This window comes from Ochlerotatus camptorhynchus, unplaced genomic scaffold (assembly GCF_037179485.1).
Source record: "Ochlerotatus camptorhynchus isolate MF236.1 unplaced genomic scaffold, CSIRO-AGI_Acam_v1.1 ptg000184l, whole genome shotgun sequence".
NCBI classification, from domain to species: Eukaryota; Metazoa; Arthropoda; class Insecta; order Diptera; family Culicidae; genus Ochlerotatus; species Ochlerotatus camptorhynchus.
In genome coordinates, this window is record NW_027040674.1 from 250364 (window position 1) to 274163 (window position 23800).

The 23800-nt window shown below is 41.2% G+C and overlaps 1 protein-coding gene across 3 annotated transcripts; it reads left to right on the forward strand.

Moving 5' to 3' along the window:
• The first annotated feature begins 645 nt into the window (after window positions 1-645).
• Window positions 646-20733, forward strand: LOC135702078 (zinc finger MYND domain-containing protein 11). Of its 3 annotated transcripts, none has more exons than XM_065223069.1 (9): window positions 646-801; window positions 898-1046; window positions 1106-1860; window positions 1921-2140; window positions 2203-2803; window positions 19669-19815; window positions 19889-20051; window positions 20122-20277; window positions 20348-20733. In XM_065223069.1, exons 2-9 carry the CDS (start codon window positions 908-910, stop codon window positions 20471-20473), a joined length of 2307 nt encoding a protein of 768 aa, XP_065079141.1. In that variant the 5' UTR covers window positions 646-801; window positions 898-907; the 3' UTR covers window positions 20474-20733. The 3 variants fall into 3 exon arrangements, with proteins under 3 accessions (XP_065079141.1, XP_065079140.1, XP_065079139.1); XM_065223068.1 differs by having other exon boundaries at window positions 902-1046; XM_065223067.1 differs by lacking the exon at window positions 646-801 and having other exon boundaries at window positions 817-1046.
• The last annotated feature ends 3067 nt before the right edge of the window (window positions 20734-23800 follow it).

Consider the following 23800-nt stretch of genomic DNA (forward strand, 5'->3'; position numbering starts at 1 on the left):
GTAAACATTTTACCTGTTGACTGATAAACAATAAACAATAAACCGATGGATTGACCTGGTTGCAGCAGTTTGGATGTAATATTCAAAAACTTTTTTGTTCCGTGTAGTTCTTGTATTCTCCACGAGTGTCAACTTTGATTTGCCGGTTGGCATCAACATTTCGTCATCACTCTCATAGTTCCGGAGAACTTTGAGATTTGGGCGTAATTGCTTTTGTAAACAAACACGTCAATCGCCGATTTCTCGTAAATTGAAATTCAATCTCGCAAACAAATCATACCAAATGATAGAGCAATCATTTATCTACCTGTTTGTGCCGTTAATTTTTTAGATTGAGCTTTAATTTGCGAGAAATCGGCGATTGACGTGTTTGTTTACAAAACCAATTACGCCCTAATCTCAAAGTTCTCCGGAGTTCTTCTATTCTCCACTAGTGCCAACTTTGAGTTGCCAATAGTTCTTCTATTCTCCACGAGTGTCAACTTTGATTTGCCAATTTTCGGGAGTTTTTTTTTCAGTGTAGTGCATTCACATGTGAAAAAAACAACTGGATGCAGTGTGAAACCCACCGACTGTTTTCGAGTCTGGTTTTTTGTTTGCCATTTTTTTTTTCCCTTTCTCACTAATTCGTTCCAAGCAAGCAAAGAACGAGCAGCGAGACCAGTGATCGTGATAATTTCGAAGCAGATAGCTCGTAATCTCGGCAAAAGTAGCGCCAAATTATCAAAAAGCGAAATTCGGCGTAGTTCCCATGGAAAATTGACTAAAATTTATTGTTTCGATCGTTAGCGATTTGTAAATGTAAGTTTTATTTTACAACATGGGTGGTACACATAATTAAGCTTGAGTTTTTGGTCTTTTGTTTTCAAATATGAAAACATCTCAAATTTCTGCAAGTTAGCCGAAGATGGAGCGATATCAACGCAAGACTCCGTTGGATGTGCTGAAGTCCATGTGGCTCGCTATCCGGGAAGCCAACGGAGAGGAAATCGAACACACCAGACTGGTCAAACATCTACATAAACTGTTTTCATCGTGCACTGGAGGTAAGTGTCCGTGTATGCATAATGTTTTCTTGATAAAATCAATTTGTGTTTTCCTTCAGATCAAATTGAATCTTATGTCAGCAATGCGGTGGTCGACGGTTTGATCCAAATTGTCGAGAACCCAAAGAAACCGAAGCCCAAATCGGTTTACCATTATTCGCTGCCAGATATATCCGATTTCTCTTTTCCGGAAAATCATCCGGACGTATATTGCTACGAATGTCATCTGGAAGGAAATGTCCAGAAATGCGTAGACTGCCATCGCGTATTCCATCGTAGATGCGTGAAGACATTGGCAGAGAAACATGTGGAGATGGAAAAATTTGTCACCAAATACAAACGAGTCAACATATCCGACTTCGGTCTTCCTCATCTTTCCAATAAGGATGCGTACTCGGTCAGCTCTCCGATAACGGTTGCTACGGAACCTTCGCCGGTACCGACATCGCCTCAGGTTGATGCCAACGAGAATCATACAGTCTCGGTGGATATTGAAATGCCAGATAACTCAAAAGTCAAAGACGAAATCGACGAGCTGGACATCAAACAGGAAGACTGTAAGCAGCAAATCGATGAGCTGGTTTATGTAGGTGTTGTGCGACCACCTGATCGCCGACTGGAAGAACGCTTGAACACTCCGACAATCAAACCGGAGGACAATGGCAGCCATATAATGGATACTGAAGAGTTTATCCAGAGGTATTGTTACCCATGTCGGCAGATGCGTAACAATGTGTACAACACACCGCCGAACATGAGCCAAGGGGAACTGAACTATTTGCTTCAGTTTGTGTTCCAGGAGTACAAATCTTGGGTATGTAAAAAGTACTGATAACCATACTTATAGCATTCCAATTAACTGAGTTCTATTTAGCTTCCCCACGATACTTACGCTCCAACTCGATTGTTCAACAACCGACCGCGTGTTTCGGAAGTAGTGGACAACATGGATCTATGCAAAAAGCTGCTGCTACGTAATCCTATTTCCATGGACACAATTCAGCAGAAAATCGAAGATAAAAAGTACGAGCGCCTGGAAGAATTTGGTGTGGATATTTTGGACATAGCTCACAACATCGGAATCATTCATGGAGGTAACGAATGTCGAAAAAAGTGTCTCGACTAATATCGTATTCATTACGTTTGTTTTTTTTAGCCAACTCCATGGAGTACAATGCTGTGATGTATCTGGAGACGGACTGCGTTTACGATTTGTATGAAATCCATCAGTGCGCGGACTGTTTCCGACACTCGAATGAAAAGGCTGAACCGGATTGGTTTGCCCGACCATGCATTACACGCCATGAGTTGGTGTATGCTAAGCATAAGGGCTATCAGTACTGGCCGGCGAAAGTCATTCGAGTGGTTAATAACAAGTACGATGTTCGCTTTTTTGGCGACAAGCATTCCCGTGCCGTAGTAGATGCGGCCTATGTCAAGCCTATTGACAGCGATTTCGATGCGTTGAAAATAAACCCAAAAAAGCCAGGATTCCAGAAAGCTATGGATGAACTGCACAAACACCAGGCTTTGATAAATCTTCCTAAGGATTACTACGCGTACGGAAGTAAGCCCGCTAAGCCCATCAGCGTTATGCTGCAAAATGCAGGCATAGGACCAATCATATATTCGGGTGCTTCGGGTTCGGCTATCAAAATTCCGAAGAAACGTGGCCGAAAACCTAAAGGACATAATGCTTCTACAGCTAGTGACGTTCTAAGCTCAGCATCGGAGTCGTTTGAGCAAATAGTGGCAAGGTTGGTACATATTTACTTTACTACTGCTGTTACAGTACCTATGGTATACAACTAGTAAAAGTGTACTTTGTACTACCATTGAAGCATAGGTATACGGCCAACACAGCGACTAAATTCAATTGACTGAGAGCATTTTGTTTCCATACGAAATTTACTCATATTTGGAAAAACCTGCAGTTATTCATTAGGATTGTGCTACATTTCCCCGAATGTCACTTCCCCGAACGACATTTCCCCGAATACCCATTTCCCCGAATGTGCCATTTCCCCAAATGCCATATCCCCGAAAATAAAGTTAGGAAATTTCCAACCGTTATTGCTGGCAATTTTCTTACTATATTATGAGCGTAGTGAGCAGATTGCAAACCAGATTAAATTTCAAGCCATGCAAATGGAAGGTTTATGAGATTAACCCAACTACCAATAAATTTGCTTCGAGTAGCTAGAAACGCATTGCCAAAGCACATGATGCTCACTATGCCCCTCTTTCCCCTATATTAATGTATTGAGCCGTTAAAAGCATTTTCATTTTTATGTATAGAATAATAATCCTAAACCAAAAAGACAGACCAAAACCAAAGAGCACGAAAAATTTGGCAAAATATCGTGGGTTTGACAAATTGGTTATACATTTTAAGGAGATTTTGCCTTCTTTTATTTACGAGCAATTCTTTCGAGAACTTTGGAAAAACATGAGAGACCGATGGTTTGACAAAATGGTAAAATATTTTTATTCCTACTTTTTTACATAAGCAGTTCATCGGGAAATTTAGCAAAACTTGTTTCGGAAATTATTGCAACCAAATTTCAACAGGTGACAGTAATAAACAGAAGTTATGGCGATTTGTTTTGTACGCAGAAAACCGGAAAATGTTTATTTTATTAAATTAGAGTCTTTTTCTTGGCCCTTTCAAAAAAAAAAAAATAATATTGGTACAAAAGGTGACTTATGTTATGGCGCAACACCCCTACCAAATATTTTTTCTCGTTTTGCCTCCACAAACGAAAATTTAATAAAAATGTTAAAATCTGCATACATTATTTTTCGTCCATAGAAGGTGGCGCTATGCTGTCAGTAGTTGTGAGTGTAAAACTCACAGCATTCCTCGATTCATTTGTCAAATCATATATCTCACAAGTTTTGCCAAATTCCTCGATTTGAATTTATAAAAGAAAAAATCTCGTAAAACTATGTTATCACTTTTTAAATCCATCGACCTCACATTGTCTAAGTTCTCGGAAGAACTGCTCGTTTATAAAAGAAGGAAAAATTTCGTCAAAATACATTACCAATTTTTCAAACCGTCAATCTCACAAGTTTTGAGAAAGTTTTCGAAAAAAACATTTATAAAAGAAGGATAAAAAAAAGTCTACGGCTGTAAATCTCCTAAATAAATTTAAAAAGAAGGGAAAATCTCCTAAAAATGTATTACCAATCTGTCAAATCATCGATATTAGTTTTGCCAAAGTTCTCGAAAGAACTGCTGATGTATAAAAGAAGGGAAAATGTCCTAAAAATATATTACCAATTTTTACACATCCATTTCTGGTACTGCCGCCGCCTCACTAAAACTCTCGCCCCATTGTTTTACTTTGAACAGAGATTTTCCCTTCTTTTAATCATGAGCTGTTCTTTTAAGGTTAATTGTTGCAATATTCAAAGATGTCTTCTTAATGCTCGCGAAACCAACCTTAGAAATGTAATACAGTCAAAATATTTTATAAATTTTTGGATTTCATTCGAGGAAATTACATTCGGGAAATGGAATTCGGGGAAATGGGGTATATGTTTGTCTGGGATTCGGGGAAATGGCGTTCGGGAAAATTCCAGAACAACATGTGAAAAGGGCATACAAGCTTTTTGTAAACAAACCTTTGTAGGCCCTTTTCTCACCAACTGAGGGTCGCCCACGCAAACCAGCAATATCATCGGGAAGGGGAAAGTGTCCCCTACCCGGTGATGTTGAAGGTTTGCGTTGGTGTCATATGTGTGGCGAGAAAAGGGCATAAGAAGGTTTGTTTACAAAAAGCTTGTATGCCCTTTAGAGATGAACTAGCCTATGGCTAAAAATCTCTATAATAAAGTATTAAAAAAAAAAAAAATTGTATGCCCTTTTCACATGTTGTTCTGGAAATGACGTTCGGGGAAGTGACATTCGGGGAAATGTAGCACAATCATTCATTAGCTATAAGTAACTGCAAAAGCCCTACAGTAAAAGTATGGACGTCTGTCAAAAGTTGTTCCAATCGAACCGTCAAAATGCACCGCTTTGCTCGATTGGAACAGCTTTTTTTTCAGTTTTGTGGTGACAGTCGTCCATACTTTTACTGTAGGGTTTAAGTAACTGTTTGTCCTAATATGTGTAAATTTCGTATGGAAAGAAAATGCTCTGAGTCAATTGAATTCAGTTGCTGAGTTGGCCTGGTTGACCGTGTAGTTAAATATTTGATTAAATGTCGTTGCAATTAGTGCAACGAAGTCCAGTGTATGAACAATCATTTGTCTGTGCCCTCCAGTTATCGGGGCTTATTACGGAAGTCACTTCACGGTGAAAACTTGTCACTTGTCGTCACGGTGAAGCGATTCCCATTTGATTTGTACGGCAATCACGGCTCTTATTTTGTGTATCACTTCATTATCACCGTGTAGTGACACCCGTAATAAGGCCCATCATGTTTACAAACTTCCTTTGATTTTAACATCAATATCATAGAATTCAGAAACTGTGCCTTTGAAGTATCGATTTATAAAATCAAAATAACATTACATACAACATCGACCAAAGGATCTACTTGTGGAAATATCGACTTATGGAGACAAGAATACATGATATAATAAAGGAACCGCTGAATCCATTGCGTTATAGAATATCGAGTTGACTGTAATTCCCATACAAATTTCAAACCATTTGCGCAACCTCTAAAACCTTCATCAATCTTTACCATTTTTTGCACAGACTTATATTTTATGGTTATGAATCAAACTGGAGGGTGGCTCATATACTTAGACACTTTGTTTTTCCAAAATGAAACACCCTACTGTATTATGGACTCTTTTGTTACTGATTTCATTATTTTATTGTTGATCTTCGCTTATGGTTCGTATACCAATGAAGTGCGATTCGGTTGATGTATCAATTTGAAGTTTAAGCCGTTAAAAATTTTATTTTCACTTTTGGCCATATTAAAAACTCCAGTTTCCCACATTGCATATAGAGGCAGAGACAAATCACGGCTTAGTTTGATCAACAAGTGACTAGAGTCACGTCAAAAGAAATGCACTGGGACTCGCATAACGGTTTTCAAAAGATTATCTTCCCTTTCACTTGCAGGGGTGTCCATCAAACCGGGAAAGATCATATATACCCAACCCAAGTACCAATTTTGGTTTTATCATAGTCTTGTAGGCCCTAATTTGGTCTTGAAGGATTCTTTAAATCTTTATAAAACTTGCAATATTACTTGGAATCAATCAATTTTATATCGCATAGGGGAACTGGATTGTTGCGACTATAAGACTGGGTGCGCCGGTCGTTTCGGCGGCCGCGCGTAGTGTGGAGGGCTCTAATGTTGGTATTTGGATCTAAACATTGATCCCATCGATGAAAATCTCCTGTTCTTCAATTTGTCTTAGAACAATGCGTCATCTGGACAATACAAATGGTGGTTGCTAGTGAAAAATTGGCAAAACATGATTTCCTTCGAAATTTATGCATGGGCCCAATATTAGGGAAACTTTGGCTGACATTAGGGATACAAACCACAAATAATTATATTCGGTGTAGTATCAAAAATCATCAAAATAATAATAAAAAAAAACTATTATTTTTCACTCGCAAGGGGCAAACAGCAATTTTGCCGTTGTTCCCACTACGATAACTTATATCAAAAATCACAATTTTATTTATTCCATACAGTTGCAAAGAAAAATCAAGGTCTTTGTTCAAATTTACGTACACACTTAAAAAAATTTACAGAAATCTGTAAAATTTTACCGAAATCTCAACAGCTGAACGTTCGGTAAACAGTTTCACAGATTTCCTGTAATTTTTCACAAATATCTGTGAATTTTTCACAGATATCTGTAAAAAATTACAGGAAAACTGTAAAACTTTTTACCGAACGTTCAGCTGTTGAGATTTCGGTAAATTTCTTAGAAATCTGTGAAATAATCTAAATAAAAATTTTTGTAGGTAAATTCAGTGCTAACATTTGAAAACGGCGCAAAAGCCATTTGTAAACAAATGGTTTGTGGGCCCTTTACTCGCTACCCGAAGAACGCCCACGCAAACCAACAGCATCGTCAGGAAGGGGAAAATTTCTCCTACCCGATGTTGCTGTTGTGTCGCGTGGGTGTACTTCAAGTAGTGAGTAAAGGGCCCACAAACCATTTGTTTACAAATGGCTTTTGTGCCGTTTTCAAATGTTAGCACTGAATTGTTAAAAATAAATAGATGAGATGAGGTTTTGGGAATATCTTCGATAAAATAAGAAATCTTTAAGTATTTAACGTTCACCAAATTGTGGAATATTAAACCCTTTTCATCAAAAAAAAAAAAAAAAAAAAAAACGCGCAACATCTTTATAATTATGCGTTTATTGAAAATATTAATAAATTAGGGATACTAAAGATGTTATATCATTTTGCTTTGCTTAATTGTCGGAGTCACAAAATATTGTAAAATTGTCTAAATGCTAATAGTTAAGAGTTGATTTTATGGACAACATTAAAAGGACTATTATTGCATTGAGTGTAATGTAGATGATCCTTTTATAAGTCTTCGTTTAAAAAAAATATGTTCGAAATGCTCAACATTTACCGAAGCATGCAAAATTTCAAAATTATATCAGACTCCGAATTTTAAAAATCTGTCACTGTCTAGGCAAAATAAAATTCAGATATCGAGCAAAACAAGAGTTCGTAACCTTAAAAAATCAATTCTTTTAATCTTAATGTTTTGCAAGCTTTAGATTCCTTAAACAATGCGTAACCAGTTTATCGCTTTTCCATCCTGATTAATTATTAATTTTGGTTTTCTTCCTAATTTTATTGGGCATGATTCCCGTCATCTTTATCAATAATTTGAATGAGATAAACAAAATCTTGTTACTAAGAAAATTCTAGGGAAAAATAAAAAAATATGTTGTTTGGGGTTTCTATGGAAATTAAAAAGATACATTATTTATAAACATGTTGTATTTCTATAAAAAAAAATCCCTCCCCTTGGCTAGTTTTTAACCTGGACGTTGGTGGGCGGGCCTAATCTTATGCTTCATAGTGGAGCGTTGAAGACGGTTGGTTTAGGTCTGGCATCGTTGGCTCATGCCGTGATAGAATAGCGTCATGAGCATGCGATGAGGATTACTGAGCTTCCCCTCTCTGATGAACCATTGCATAAGAGAACCAAAGTTCTAGCCTGAAGTGATAGTATCACACTTGTTACTCCTTTATTTGAAAGCCGCGTTGTAGTACGCTTACGTATAGGCACTGACGTTGGGTGCGATACTGGTGGGTTTTGCCGCAAATCACTCTTATTTTATTTATTTTTACGCAGATAGATTTATTTGGGTTTGCAAGGGAATTATACTATTGAAATATTTCAGAAAGTGCCCAACAGTGCTCCTTCTACTTGCGTGACAAGCTTTCGTTGTTGTTTTCATTGAGGTGGTATTACTCAGGGAACAATATTAAACACCACCATGGTATTGTAACTAATCTTATATATTGTTGTTGCAGCAGTGGATTCTGTGTTCGGACCTCTTCGAGTCAAACTCGTTATTGTTGTTGTGAGTTAGCTTTAAGCTGAAATTCAATTTTATGTTTTACTTTTTTGTTGATAAATTTTACATTCTTAGGTTAACCTACAATTATTGTCCTCTACTTTAGTGAATCCACCGTACTTAAACAGCTTTTTGTTCCAATTTGTGTATCTGTTGTATAGTTTAATATTTAGATGTAAGGTATGTTATGGAAACATATTCAGGGTACTTACAGTAGGTTCTATTAATTATTTTAGCTCAAATTCAGGAAATTTCAATGCACAAGTCGTAATTATCTCTTGTCACTGTTTACTATTGAATACAATTGAGCGGCCCTATCGGAATAAATTTTACCTTTCTCTGCCCTATCGGAGTAAACGCTTCGCAAGTCACTCATCTACGTCCCTTTGGTAACTTTTCACGGGTGATGCTGAACGTGCTGATCCGTGGTGCCAACATGCCCCCGACCGTATTGCTTCAAGTGCTCTTAAGCTATACTTCCTTCTCTGGCTACATCCAGGATAGCGAGCTTCGTTGCCGGTCGGCGCATGATACCCGCTGAGGTCTGAACATCCGCGCTGCGGACTCGTCCATCTCGCCCAGGATACACCCGAGTGACTCTTCCTCTGATCCAGCTGTTCCTTACACTCTCGTTCACAACGACAACCAAATCTCCAATGTTGATTGAAGTGACCTCTCCAAACCACTTTGGTTGTCGGGAGATGACAGGCAGGTATTCCCTGATCCACCGCACCCAAAATCGATCCAGCATTACCTGAACCTGCTTCCAGTTCGACCACAATGCCATATTCTCCTCGATTGGCTGAACCGCCGGTTGAACCACTCCGCTTGAACTCAACAGTAGAAAGTGGTTCGGTGTCAAGGCTGCGCATTCCTCGCTGTCGATTGGTAGATAGGTTAAGGGTCGCGAGTTCACCATGGATTCCACCTCTGCTAGAGCAGTTACCAAGGTCTCCTCATTCGGATTCTTTGACAACTCCATGTATGCCAGTCCAGTCTTGACTGAGCGCACCAGCCTTTCCCATATGCCTCCCATATGGGGTGCGTAAGGAGGGTTGAGCTTCCACTGCGTGTCTACGTTTGTGAACGTCCCCGCTAGATCCCGATTGATGGCACCGATTTGCTGCCTTAGCTCCGTACTAGCACCTTGGAAATTGGTGCCTTGATCTGAGTAGATTTCCTGTGGCGTACCTCGGCGGGCAATGAACCTACGTATTGCCATCTTGCAGGATTCGGAGGACAGAGTGTAGGCGACTTCTAAGTGGACTGCTCGGGTTCCTAGGCAGGTGAAGAGCGCAACCCACCTTTTAACACCACCACGGCCAAAGCGAACAGTGATCGGACCGAAATAGTCCAGTCCCGTAAAGGTGAAAGCCCTGACATACGGCGTAAGGCGAGCCGGAGGCAGTGGAGCCATCGGTGGGACTTGTGGTTTCGATTTGTAGACTCTACACCAGTTACAGCAACTTGCCACCTTCTTGACGGCTGTTCGCAGTTCTGAGACGTGGAACTTCTGCCGCATTTCGTTCACCACCGTTTCGTTGTTCGCGTGTCTATACTTCTTATGATACCAGTTAATCACTAGCTGCGTGACGTAGTGATCCTTCGGCAAGATCACAGGAAACTTGGCTTCATCTGAAACGCACTCCGCGGCAGCGATGCGTGATCCCATTCGCATGACTTCGGTTGGGTCTAGAAACGGAGATAGTTTGAATATCCGACTGCTCTTCTGGATTCGCTTACGTTGCTCTAGCTGCACTTGGTGATTTTTCCGCAGAATTTTACATTCGTCCGGGTATTCACTCGCTTGGATCAGCTTAAACACGGTCGACTCCGCTAGTTTACACTCCTCACTGCTCAAGGTTACTTCTCCGTCCTTCTTTGATTCGTCCTTGCCCTTCTGCCTGCAGCCAAACCGTAGAACGAATGCTACTGTGCGGGTTAACCTTTCCCACTTTGAAAACCGTTTGAACTCGATGACTGGCTGCGTCGGTGGCAGCTGGTGCACATGGACCATCCTTAATTCTTCGGCTGTTGTCGACTCTACCGCTTCCTCTGGCCAGCTACACTCCGGCTTATACAGGAACTCTGGGGCCTTGAACCACCTGCTCTGTTCTTCGAAACATGGTCCATGACCCCACTTGGTGGCTTCATCGGCTACGTTCATTCTCGTGGGCACCTTCTTCCAATCGCTGACTTCCGTTTCATCCAGAATTTCTGTTACCCGGAACGCTACATACTGCTTGTACTTTCGCGGGTCTGACCGAAGCCAGTTCAAGACCGTGGAAGAATCGCTCCACAATACTTTGCGCTTGATCTGCAACGTGTGATTTGCTATGATGGACTTCATAAGTCGTGTTCCAATTACGGCTGCTTGTAGCTCCAACCGTGGCACTGAAAGTAACTTAATCGGCGCCACCTTGGTTTTTGCAGACACGAGACTGCAGCGTATTTTACCGCCATCTACTATCCGGAAGTAGGCTGCGGCGGCGTATGCAGTACTGCTAGCATCAACGAAAACGTGCAATTCGAGCGAATCGTAGGCTCCAGCGCTGTAGCCGGGAAAGTAGCATCTGGGTATCTTAACCATATCCAGTGTTCCAAGTAATTTTACATACTTTTCCCACCGGGGTACGATATCTGCAGGTAGCGGCTCATCCCAGCCAATTCCGGATCGCCACGCTTCCTGAACTATCGTCTTTCCATGAACTACGAAGGGAGCGATCATCCCTAATGGATCGAACACACTCATGACTAAGCTCAGGACTTGGCGTTTGGTCGGCACAACGGATCCATCCATTAGACGTTGCAGATCCTCCCAGAAAGTCATCGAGAATACGAAGACATCCTCTTGTGGTCGCCACACCATCCCCAATACCCGTTCCAGGTTGCTACCCTTGTCCATGGTGAAACTCCTCACCGACTTCGTGTTCTTCTCCCCAATCCGCTGCAGCACCTCTGGAGAGTTCGACATCCAATGCCGAATAAGGAATCCTGCTTTTTCGTGCACTTCCTTAACGTCCAATGCCAGCTGAACTGCTTCTTCGACAGAATCAACGCTGTCAAGGTAATCGTCTACATAGTGATTTTTCTTTATCGCCTCTGACGCCTCCGGGAATTCCGCAGCATACTCATCCGCATTCAGGTTCTTTACAAATTGCGTTGAACTAGGAGAACACGTTGATCCGAAAATTGCGACGTCCATGACGTATACTTGAAACGGATCGGATGGATTGTCCCGCCACAGGAACCACTGAGCTGTACGATCTTGGAGTATGATGAGTACTTGATGGAACATTTCCATTATGTCTCCGCTAATGGCGGTCTCCTTCTGTCGATAACGACATAAGACTGCTTGCAATGCTGTCAGCAGGTCAGGTCCTTTTAGAAGAACGGAGTTCAAGGAAACGCCTTCCACCGATGCAGCGGCATCCCAGACGACCCTGACTTTATCGGGCTTTTTGGGATTCACTACGACACCCAGAGGTAAAAACCACGTCCGCTTCGGATCCATCTCATCCAGTTCACGTGGAGTTGCCTTGTGTGCATAGCCCTTAGATACGTAGTCTGCGATTTGCTGCCTAACGTTGTCGTACAAGGTTGGTGATTTATGAAGACGACGTTCTAAACACTTCAGTCTCTGCTCGGCCATGGACCTACTGTTGGGAAACTCAACGTTGTCGAACTTCCACAGAAGTCCGGTTTCGAATCTGCCGGTTTCAGTCCTGGTTGTGGTTGCTTGTAGAATCTCTTTAGCTCGCTTGTCGTCTGCTGATTCCTTCGCCTGTGTCACCGAAACCCCAACGCTCTCCATAGAGAAGAAACTCTTCACTAGCTCGTGTAATTCGTTGTCTTGGGACTTGGTACGAATATGAAGAACTCGCTGTGATAAACTTCTGACTTCATTTCCAGAGTGACCATATAAAACCCAGCCTAGCCTAGTTTTGGCAACTACTGGCTCGTGTTCACGGCCCTCTCGCAACTTTAGCGTTGTCTTCAACCTTGTGTTGTCCAAACCTATCAGGATACCTGGAACAGCGTCGTTGTAGCTTCGAACAGGTAAACCTCTCATGTACGGATATTTGTTCCTCAGCTCTTCAAAATGTATAGACTGTCGCGGTAGTTCTAGCCCATCGATGGTTTGCACCTTTTATAGGGTGAACTGCTTGCCAGTAGTAACTCCAGAAATATTCAGCTGAATTTGCTGGGATTCTTCTTCCACACGCTTGACCCCGTTAGTCCACTGCATACACAGAGGAGAAGTCGGACCTTGTACACCCAACTGCTCTGCCAAAGACCGCTCCATTAAAGTAGAATCGGAACCACCATCCAGGAAAGCGAAGGTTTGAACCGATCGACCATTAGCGTGAAGAACTACAGGGACAATACGGAAGAGAATTTGGTGATGTTGCTGATGAACGGAGATTACGCCAGACACCGGAGTCGAACCCTCTGCTTTGCCTTCTCGTGGATCGCCCGGATGGAGCAATCGGTGATGGCGTTGTTGGCAACCGTTGACCCCGCAGTTTGATGCTTTGCACGGCCATTTACCATGCGGATACAAGCAGCGTCTACACAGATGAACTTCTTGGGCCACCTTCCATTTGTCTTCCAACGTCTTCGACTTGAAGCTACTGCAGTCTTTTGGTTTATGGCCGGCTGTTTGACAAACCACACAAGGACGTTCGCTTCCCGTTTGGATGGAAGCTTCTGGTTTCTTGTTGGTTGCCTTGTCGTTCCGGACGTTCACCGTGTGTATCTCGGCTTTCCCTTTCGACTTTTCGGATTTGGCAGTGACTGGTGTAACACTACTAGCTGCCGTTACGATCACGTTCATGTAATCCGAAAATGTCCTCAAGTCCACGTTCTGCACTCGTTGCTTATGCATCGCCCAATCCAGCTTAATGTTGGCTGGAAGCTTTTCGACTAGCTCATCGATCAAGATCGGGTTAGTCAAATGTACCTGTTGTCCAGTCGAAACTAGATGCGTACAGAAATTGCGAACAGCCAGGCCGAAACTGATTATAGTCCCCAGTTTTTCTGGTCGCGGTGTCGGTGTTGCTCGCACCTCAGCCAGAAGAGAGTTGATGATTGCTTCCGGTCGTCCATAGAGAACTCGCAACGTGTTGATTATCTCCGGAACGTTTGACGGATGAAGAAGAAAACTGCTCACTGCTTTCTTCGCGTCCCCTTTCAAGCTTCGTTGCAGTCGCATCAGGTTCTCCGAATCGTTGTACCCACACATCTGCGTAGACGTATCATAGCTGCTCCAGAACATCGGCCACTCTGTTGGATCCCCAGTAAAACACGGAAGGTCTTTGGGAACAACGTGGCGTGCTGCCAACTGCTGCGCATTCGGGCCGTACGATGGCTGAAACACCCCATACTGCAACTGTGGGTTTGGTACAGCTGGTATAGGTGTTTGATAACTCGAGACACTCACTACAGGAGGACGAAGTGGCGGTCGAGAATTACCCCATGTTTGCGAGAGCATGGGTACGGTTTGTGTGTGAGAAGCAGCGAAAGGAGCATTTTGTGACACCAGAGGATTTGAAAAATTTAAAGGCTGGTTCCTATTTAAGAAATAGCTATCGGAATCGAAGTGCGATACGTTTCTAGGTATTTCGGAGTGCCCTAACTGCCCTAGTGTTGGCTGGAAAGTATGTGATGGTTGGACATAGTTTTGATTGGTTGGTTCTACAGTTCTTCTTGTGAAAACTTCTGAGCTGGTAGTACTCACCATGTCCGAAGTAGGTACTACATACGGATTGTACTGACCAACTCGAGGATCCATCCAATAAGGTCTGTCCTCTCGTGGTTGATTGTGTCCGCCATATGATACCGGTACAGGAATCTGAGGAAACATCGTACTGCCACCGACTGTTGTTCCTAAATCCGGAACCAGCTGGTTGACTGCAGGCGGAATCAGATTGGTATTCGCCTGCCACGTTAATGTCGGCTGCACAGTTGGAATACTCGTCAGCGACACAGGTGCTGCCCGGGGCGTTGATTGAAGCAATGTTGGAAGTGATAGGGCTGGATCTGCGACACTAGTGAAACCTCCCTGGTGTACGGTCGCAATAGGTGAGATGACGTCATCAAAGTTTTTCGAAAACACACCTTGTGTGCTAACCGGTTTCGATCCCACTTCTTGGCTGGTAACTGCTGAAACTGGAACTACATTCGAGCTGTTTTGCGCTGTGCTTGCTACCGGCATCGATTCTGTTGGTAGGATGTGGCCACCCGCTTGCGATGTGAGCCCAGTGGAAATAACTTTTCCAGATTTGGCACTCAGGATCACTTGGTGGTTGTCGATCCAGCATCGAACTTTATCGACGCTATCGGCTGCACTGTCACCGCTACACATACTCGCTCTTGAATTTGCCTTAGCATCCTCATCCAATCGCGCGTGAAGCAACTTGAATTTCCGTTCCAGGAACTCCTTCTCCAGTTTCATCAGATCCTCCATCATCTTTTCCCTCCTGTCCTTTTCCAATTGCAAAGCCTTTTCCTGCATCTCCTGGTCGTGTTTCGCCTTTTCTGCCATCAGCTTGGCTTGAAGTTCTTTTTCCTCGGCCAATTGCTGCATTTCCAATTGAAGTTTTGCCTCTCTTGCACTTGCAGTCGTCGATGGTGATGATCCTACCAACGACGGTGCACGGGAACCCCTTGGCCGGCATAACACACATTGGTAGCTTTGGTCATCAGCCTCGATGCTATCACCTACACCAGCGCACGAAAAGTGGTACCATCGGCTGCATCCATCGCACTGGACCATCTTCGCATCCGCCGTATTCGGTCGCTTGCATAAAATGCATTGAGCATCGGCTGGGACTTCATCCGGCATCAGTGGAACTCCAGGCATAATAGTTCAGGGTTGAGAAGTCGAAATTACTTTCAAGAAATAATTCTTAAAGTTTGTTGTTGCAGCAGTGGATTCTGTGTTCGGACCTCTTCGAGTCAAACTCGTTATTGTTGTTGTGAGTTAGCTTTAAGCTGAAATTCAATTTTATGTTTTACTTTTTTGTTGATAAATTTTACATTCTTAGGTTAACCTACAATTATTGTCCTCTACTTTAGTGAATCCACCGTACTTAAACAGCTTTTTGTTCCAATTTGTGTATCTGTTGTATAGTTTAATATTTAGATGTAAGGTATGTTATGGAAACATATTCAGGGTACTTACAGTAGGTTCTATTAATTATTTTAGCACAAATTCAGGAAATTTCAATGCACAAGTCGTAATTATCTCTTGTCACTGTTTACTATTGAATACAATTGAGCGGCCCTATCGGAATAAATTTTACCTTTCTCTGCCCTATCGGAGTAAACGCTTCGCAAGTCACTCATCTACGTCCCTTTGGTAACTTTTCACGGGTGATGCTGAACGTGCTGATCCGTGGTGCCAACATATATGCTTCATTTTGGTTTGGGATAAATGTTTGAACTATGGCTCGGGATTTCCACGGTGGCGTGCTTCTATTGTGACATATCGATACGTAATTTTGTGGGACGACATAGTGGAAACGTGTGAGTGTAGTTGGAGCATATACCTTATATAATTTTAAAATCAGCTAGGAAACTAATTTCAAAGTGAAGCATTTTAGTCACTTGAAGGTGTCACCTGGGTCGATCTAAGATATAATAAACATAAATCAAAGTCAAAGTCAAAATTATTTGAAACACGTTAAATTTTAGATTACATAGCAGTTTAGCACGAGTTATGATTGATTAGGTAAATTAGAGATTTCAATTATTTATTAAATTAGACTAATGAGATATCATAATTATCAAAAGAACTCAAATAAGAAAATTTAGACAGCCTAATAACATTAAGTAGATTAACAAAAGAGTTAGGATGCGGGGGTCCGCTTAGGGAGGCAACTAGCCTTTTCATATATTGTCTGTTTATTTTGATGGTTGCTTTAAAATATCAAGATGGATTTTCGGTTTCTTTACATTTTGCAACACAAATCTAGTACTATGTGTCATTTCCTCAAAACCCCTTAATAACCGACCTCTTCAATCCCTTCCTTTACCCATGGCGTTCAAGTGGTCCGCATAGACTATTCAGCCATTACCCTTCCTTTATCCTCGGCTGTGGAATGACTTGCGCTCCCATTGCCCCACCAAACGCTGCAAAATGAAAATGAAAATGTTGTATTTCTATAAAAAAAATCATAAAATACCGATGACAAATGCCGGAGTATGACAGAAAATTCAGTTTCGGTTAAACGACGATCGACCTAGTAATCCATACGGTATAATAGCGTTCGGTATACTGGTGATCAGCTTATCGGCGTCTAACCTAATTCCCCATAATATGTTGTTGCCCCCCCCCCCCCCACTTTAATTCGAAACCTGGCTACGCCCTTGCTGTTTAGTGACCAATGGGAGCCAATGACCTATTAGCTAGTTGCAAAGTCAAATCAGGACAAACTTTGATTAAATTTACGTAGTAATCAATTTTCTGGATGTACCGGATCTTCCGGCATTCCATCTGGGGATCACTGGGAGCCAATAACAATAACGATTTTTCCCACATCGCATATAGATACAGGTAAAAATCAAGACATATTTTGATAAAATTTATGCAGCAATCAATTTTACGGATGTTCCGGATCTTTCGGCAAGTCATCTGATGCCCACTTGGAGCCAATGACCAGCTAATACATAAAAAATCACAATTTTGCTACATTTAATACAGTTACAGCGAAAAATCAAGGCATACTTTAACCAAAAATACATAATAATCAAAATTACAGTTGTACCGGTGGACACTTAGTATCTAGAACCAGGTTGTGGGTTGGTTTTGCTAAAATATCAATCAGCACTACCCATAGATGCCTGTTGCTGTGGTTTGCCAGCATCACCTGGTTCTAGACGACTGCTAACTTTTCCCCCCGGATGGCCTCTCGGAAACCCGGAATAATACCGGAACCTCTTGGCCAATCTGTTCCAATTTTCAGTATACCATAATTTTCACATTTTTCTACTTACTGTCAATTTTGTGGCGAAACAAAAAGGTTATACCCATGCAAACATTGCTATTCGTATGCCTGTACGAAAATGAAAACCACACAAAGCACGTTAGGCCCTCACCGAAAGCAAGGCAGGTGGTGTTCATTTGAATCGCTAATAACTTTTCAGGGTTATCTCAGATTGACATCCGGTCTTCAACAAAGATGTTCCCAATACTCCAAAGAATCTACATTTGATGCACGAAGAAAATCGACCAACTACAGCGCCACCTAGAGCCGCGAATGTGAAAGTGGCTCGTTCCCTATACATTTAGTCAACATTTCCCATGCCCTTTGAGCGAGGTTTTTCCGTTAACCAAATGACTTCAAATTTTGGCAGGGTTTTTCTGACCCCACAAACTGCCATTCCATTAATACTTTGACTTTTTTCTCTCCATATAACGCTGAAACACTCTGTCCGAATTCAACTAACTTTCAGTTTTAACTATTTGATGATTTCGTTCCGATCATTTTAAGGCCAAATTTCCAATGTACACGATGACTTCATCCGTCATTTTGTCACGCATATCTACAACTGAAATCATTAAAAGCTCTCGTTTTTAGGATCACAGTGTTTGATGGAGTCCTCCTGGGAGTCCATTTTCAGATTGTTTCTATTAGTTATCAGAACGTATTTGAGTAACTGAAGCCCTCAAAACTCGGAAAGCTCTAAAAAACTTCTCAGAACTTGCACGACCTTATTAGTTCCATGGATAACAATTAAGATGTTTATACTCGTCCGGAGAATTTCAAAAACTACTGATGGATTTCAGAGGTATTCAGCGAAACACTATTAACTATAAACACTATCTACGAAACTACGAAAGATCTTTTTTCATCTCTTGTGTATAAATCCATCTACTTGCATCGCTCTCCACCTTTTTGCAGGAAATCTTCAACATCTTCATCAAACTACTTTCTATCTACTAAGCGTGCGAGCATCTTACAACAGCAAAGCAATTTTTTTCCTGTATCTTAGATAGAGTCGCCCCATGTCTCCCCCTTAATAGATGTCGTTTCCTGTCAGATGGTTCTCGGGCTTGTCGTAGTCGTCTTTTTCGAACAATCCGCTCATGCTCAGCAACGCTTCGAGATAGCCCTGATGGGCCTGGGACGTCTAAAATTGAAGGTGGACCCGTTGGTGGTACAGGTAGTACTTCTTCTAATGGGCCAATATCTGCTTTTTCATGCCAAATTAGTCCAACAGCACATATAGCAGTAAAATCGGATCGGCTTGAACTTCTGGTTCGTCAGCTGGTACTCAGTTGGTTCGCAATTGATTTGCATGCGATCGAATAAGTCCTCGGCGTCTTGGATCGTCCAGTAGCACATTGTACACCACGTTTCTTTTTTTTTCTCTTTTTTTCCCTTTATTAAACGTCGGTTTCTGTTCCGCAATCTAGTGCCAATCACCGACGGACATCGATTCCCATCCATTGACGGCAATCGAATGTGCAGGAAGGCAGCTTCCACACCTGCGTAGGATATCGCACCCATTAAAACAGACATGGGTCGGGACCAATACAACACGTTTCCTTTACGCTCGATAATGACACCTTTGGCCCAATGCTTCTCGTTGCGTGGATGAATTTCAGCAAAAACTTCATCTCCAGCGTTTCTTGGCCCCATGTTTCCGGTCTAATTTGACGCTGGTTCATTACCGGTGGTTCAGGCTTTGATTGCTTCATATTAGGTTAAAACAGCATTGGAAACCTTTATTAAAATTAAAGAGCCTCATAGAAAGTAGTTAGAAGAAATTTAGAGTACTCGAACCTCAGAAAAGTTCAGGGTTCTTTACTGTCCTGTGCGTCATAACAGTGCCATGTACGTGTATTGCAAGAAGCACAATGGTATTATATCTATGCGCAAGTAAGTCGGGAAATTTTACTACCCGAAAATTCCTTGACCTGGTCCCAAATATGGGATTACGTGGTTTTTGGTTTTATCATAGTTTTGAAGACGTCAGTAAAACTTACAATGTTACTTGAGATATCGAAATGCCTCAACTAGTTGTTAGTCAAGCCTGTAATTCTTACTATAATGCATTATTTTTTATGCTTTTAGCCCTGGCACTCCGCAGCAGCGAACACCAAACACCGTTCAGAGGAGCGTTGAGAAACGAACAACTCGACAGAAGGAGAAACGACCAATTGAAGTGATTGAGAACAATGAAAACTCCCCCACATCATCAAAGAGTCTTCGTCTTGAGCAGTAAGTAAAGTTCTTATTACATGTCTAAGGTCGAGATTTTTTTTCAATCAAACCCTATGTGTGAAAATTGCAGCGACATTGTCCCATTGATTGGATCGAGTTCAACTGTAATGACGCCGGTTCAAAGCAATGAAAGCATTTCTATTGAATCTGGTCCATCTGAAGAATCACTGAAACAGCGAAGCCCTCGCATCAAAGCTCAGTTGAAGCGACAGTACTCGGATGACGTGGTAAAGGTAGGCAAAACCACTGCTCGTGTTAGACTTAGCTCATTATATGAATTGCAAATGCAATATTCATTTACAGCTCAAATCGTTGATGGATAAGATGGATGATATCGAGAAGGTTAAGCAGCTGGCCGCGGATGCGCTCCAAGAGGACATTAACCGTTGGCAGCAAAAGCTCCGTACTCTAGTAACTGAGTACCAAATGCGTATCATCGACGTGAAGCATAAGCAATGGGTAGGAATCAAGGAAATGGAAATTCCTGTTAGTTAATTTTTGGTTGAATGTTATTATTTTTCTTTTACAGTGCAGAAGCTGTGATCACGAGTCCATACTGCACTGTTGCTGGAATACGTCGTACTGTTCCCGAGAGTGCCAAGAGAAAGACTGGCCAACTCACAAGAGGTTGCACAAGTTTTCCAAGCATCAGTAATTTCGGCATTTGAAGTATGTTCTCACTTTATTCCGCAAAGATCTCCGAATATCTCAAACCGTATTATTATTTTTTTTTTCATTTGATACTTTTTAATGAAAAGCAGTAGAATTGCTTTGAATTGTTCTTTTTTTTTGTTTTCTATTACTGCGAAACCATGAATTCACCGCAGTATACGCAATAACAAAGGTGAAAATGAATTGCAATGTAACACCTAGGTTAAAGCCGTTTGTTGAATTTAATAAAAATGTAACCATGTAGTTTGCGGCATTTTAAATTAAACTGTTTGGAGTGAACAAAGCATTCTATTACACCCTCTTAAAAGTCCATGATGAATAGCATAGCCCTCGATATTTGATGGCTATAATCCGTTGAATCTACGCTGATTGCAGCATTCTTTTCCATTAAGCTCATAGTGTGCATAGGACCAACGTGCAAGATGAAGGCCTCATGTCATCATCGACTAAGCATTTCCAGGACATACTGGAAAAAAATACATTAGACTCGACAGTCTCCATTTTCCATAAGCTAGGGTAATCACTTATCATTCTAATTTATACTGCTATTCGGCCATTTTGACTCTTGTACTTAGCACGAAAACGTCTATAAAGACTCGCAGAATCGCAAAAATTGCAGTTTTAAAATTTCACCTCATGTTGTTCTGTTCTACGATTTTTGCCAGGTTTTAGGCATCCATTTTAACATTTTAAGAAAATAATGCCTTTTTAATAAAAATAAATAAATATTCAATAAGTAATATTATTAACTATTAAAAGAAGTATTTTTTTTATTATTCAAGTTTTTAACATTGATGTTTTGGATTTACCCAGTGGATAGGTTCCATTTGAATAGCTAAATGACTCAGGACTTGAACGATCATCAGTCATAGTGGTTTGTTTAAAGCAAGGAGTCTAGAAGATGCGACCATTTTTGATTACTGAGTAGAAGATGATGGATTCAATCCCAGGCTCCATTTTATTATAGAATTATAAACATCAGCTATTTTCTGGATTTTTTTTACTTATTTTCGGTGTCAAATCGTGGAGAACTGCTTCTCATAGAACTCGGTCCAAACGGTGAAGAAATATGTGATACTCTCGGTAAAATACGCTCGAACAGTGATCGAAAAAATCCGGGGATTTCATTTCATGTTTCTCGGGTTTGAAAAAATCCCGGAATTCGGGATGATATTTTTCGACTCTCGGGAAAAAAAATCAAGACGCTTTTAAAACTAACTAAATTTACAAAAAAAAAAATGCGTTTACACTCAGGCCTTTTTTTACACGGGGGATACGTACCGTGTAAAAAAAAACCTACGAGATTTTGATTTTTCGCATGCTTAAATGTATTTAAAAAATCGGATTTTGATGCCATTTGTAATTAAAGCATGATATGGTCCATATAGACATATTTTAAAAATTTCTGTATTTACACCAAAAATTGTGATTTTTTTTTAAGTATGCCATTCGATTACCTATAGCTTGAAACGGATAATGTGATTGGAATCAAGTCGATAGGTTGTATCGTTGTCGAGAAATCGTTAAAAACGTACCGTGTAAATCGTGGAAAACCGTGTAAAAAAAAGCGTGTAAAAAAAAACCGCGTAAAAAAAACCGTGTAAAAAAAGACTTCAGTGTATTCATTTTCAAAGTTTGAGAAAGAGTTTCAATACATATGAATTGTAATTTGTTTGTTTTTAGTAGTAAGTTTTCTTATAACAAGATTTTTAGAAGCAATATTTATGCACTTACCGGAGTGCAGTGTTCTCATTTTAGAGCAAATGCCCGATGAAATTAATTCTCTTACTATCCGTTAACGATAGCCTTGTTGACACCACTGGGCTGCAGCTGTACTCGCGACCGGCCTGCCGTGAAGTGAGATGTGAGAAGCGAGATGTATGCGTCACCGGTCTACAGCGGTAGGACCGTCGTTGATTGTTTACATCGATTCGTGGAGAAGTAGAACGGAGGATACAAACAAAAACAAACCCAAGAGATAGTGGAGGAGCTCAGTTTTGTTTAATAAAGTTGTAAAATCACAAACAAATCTAAAGTTTAAATCAGTTTTCTGTGGAGGTGGTATTTTCTTAGTTTAGTGCTAAATATTCCGTAAGTAAACAAAATGAAATGCACTATACTTACTAGATGTGACATAAACTATTTCAATATTAGGGTTGACTTTCTAAATCGGATGATTACCTGCCAGAAGCTGAAGATACTATCAGAATAGTTCCGTAAACAAGTTGAATTAAGTGATTGATTGTGAGTACCTATAAATAATAAGATTAGAAGCAAAACAATTAGAAACTAAACTTACCTATTTAGGACTAGTGTTGGAACTGAAAACAGCAGCATAACCAGTGTCGTAGCACGAGGGATTAGAGGGGACTATTTCTTGTAAGTAATTTAGTAATTAATTCAAGGTGAAATAGTTCTTTATTAAAAAATATATTACAGTTGAGCTGCTTGAAAAGTTGCTGCAAAAATTTAGTCATATTCTATAATTGATCCGAACAAACTCAAAAGAAATATTGAGAAAAGGATCTAACCTCAAACATGATGCCGGGAGATGCGAATTTCACCAAGACCGCCTGTGGAGGCTGCGGATCGGTGTCCGATGAGGATGAAGGTATGGTATGTTGTGACAAGTGCAACGTTTGGTACCATTACCGGTGCGTGGGAGTCACGGAGGAAGTCGAAAGTGACGCAAAGTGGTATTGTCCTGAGGAAGACTGCCAAAGCCAGAAGAAACTGGACGCAGAATCTTCCAAAACTTGTGCCAAAAAGAAGAAGAAAACGACCGACGACAACTCGGATAAGTCCAGCGTGAAATCCGACGGAAGGTCTGGCTCGTCGATGGAACGTCAGCACAAAGCTCTTGAAAAGGAACGGAAAAAGAAAGAGCAAGAGCTGAAGAACGAACGCGTTCTGATGGAAAAGCGGATGGAAATCGACCGAATCCTTCAAGAACAGCGGATCGAAATGGAGAACGAGTTTCGGGCTAAGGAATTACAGCAGCAAAAACAGTTGTTGGAGAAGACGCTGAAGGACAAGCAAGATCATTTGGACCGGATGAAGAAGATGCGGGAGTCGTTCAATGCAAGGATGAATCAAGTCCAGCAAGAGTTGTCCAAGCTAAACGCTGGTGAAGATGACAAAAAGGAATCGGTGAACAAAGTTTCTGATGCCGTGAAACAGTCGACCGCGGGAACATCGTTGAAGAATCCGGAAATACGTAGCCAAAAGCGATCGGAGAAAACCAAGAAGGTCGAATCGGATGAAGAAGAGGAGGAAGAGGAAGATGAAGAGTCTGATGAATCTAGCAGTG